The following is a 1,157-nucleotide window of genomic DNA, read 5'->3' as shown; positions in this document are numbered from 1 at the left end:
TTATGACGCAAACCTAAAAATAGCTTGACGACTATAAACTCTCGAGGCAGGATGGTAGCTTTAGTTCACGATCTGGTTAGTTACACAGTAAGAACCAATGGAAGGAGATATTTCAGAGGGATTTTTTTGCAGCTTAGTTGACCCAGACAAAGAGTTTGAGTTGGATTTACAACAGGCATTGTTAGGAGAGTACAATTCGCCCGGTGATTTCCCGTTATCGAGTGATGACGAACTGCATCTAAAGAGCGCCGTGCTGCACTTCGATGAAGACGAAGGATTCAACGAAGACTTTAACGATGAAACTGACTTGTATAATTTGCTAGTACCTGTGGATAACAACATGAACTCACGTGATGACCCTGGGATGGTGTTATTCGATCAACTAAACACAAACAATTGGGCTGCGTCATGTGATCAGTGGAACAGTCAACTGGGTAGCAGTTGTGACAGTTACTATGACAGCACTTACCTTGACAACAGTTATTGTGACAACAGCGTCTGGTTGGACAATGCGGTTCCAATGAAGTTAATATCATCAAGGGATCATGTGATCTCACCTGATACCACCATAGATACCCACTGTTCCCCTCAGTCTTCACCAATGCCTGCTCAACCAGGTTATTATTCTGCTGAACAGGTTGAGATACATGATGACGATGATGATGTACCAAGTAGTAGTCAGAACACTAACCTACCATCTAGTGATGAACTGGTTACAATGCCATTTTATAAGTTCAAGAGGTTACTAGATGATCCATCACTGACAGCTAAAGAAAAGGCAGAGGCTAAAGCTATCAGGAAGAAAGGAAAGAACAAACATGCTGCTAAACACTGTAGGCAACGCAAGATGGCCAAGCTAGATGGTCTAGAACATGAAGTAGCTAGTCTACAAGATCAGTTGGCATTGCTGGCCAGCCAGAAGGCTCAGTTGATGGCTGAGACAAGATTTTGGGAGGGGAAGTGTGCCAGCCTGCAGTCTGGTTTGTGACTAGCTGTAGTAGTTTGTAGTTTTTATATTTTTTTAACGCATCATTCAACGAATTATTCTGTTCACATGCAATCTATTTCTGTTGTAAATTGTAATTATTATTGGCTCATTGTAATCCGTAGTTCATGATATAAATAATTATTTATTAATTCGAATTGAAACTGACCTG

The 1,157-nt window shown here is 41.1% G+C and overlaps 1 protein-coding gene across 1 annotated transcript; it reads left to right on the top strand.

Annotated features, from left to right (window-relative positions):
- Positions 1-96: 96 nt before the first annotated feature.
- LOC136268539 (nuclear factor erythroid 2-related factor 3-like) lies at positions 97-1,153 on the top strand. Its single transcript, XM_066063911.1, has one exon. It carries the CDS (start codon positions 98-100, stop codon positions 986-988), a length of 891 nt encoding a protein of 296 aa, XP_065919983.1. The 5' UTR covers position 97; the 3' UTR covers positions 989-1,153.
- The last annotated feature ends 4 nt before the right edge of the window (positions 1,154-1,157 follow it).

Source organism: Dysidea avara, chromosome 10 (assembly GCF_963678975.1).
Source record: "Dysidea avara chromosome 10, odDysAvar1.4, whole genome shotgun sequence".
NCBI lineage: Eukaryota > Metazoa > Porifera > Demospongiae > Dictyoceratida > Dysideidae > Dysidea > Dysidea avara.
This window is presented reverse-complemented; position numbering and strand designations above follow the sequence as displayed.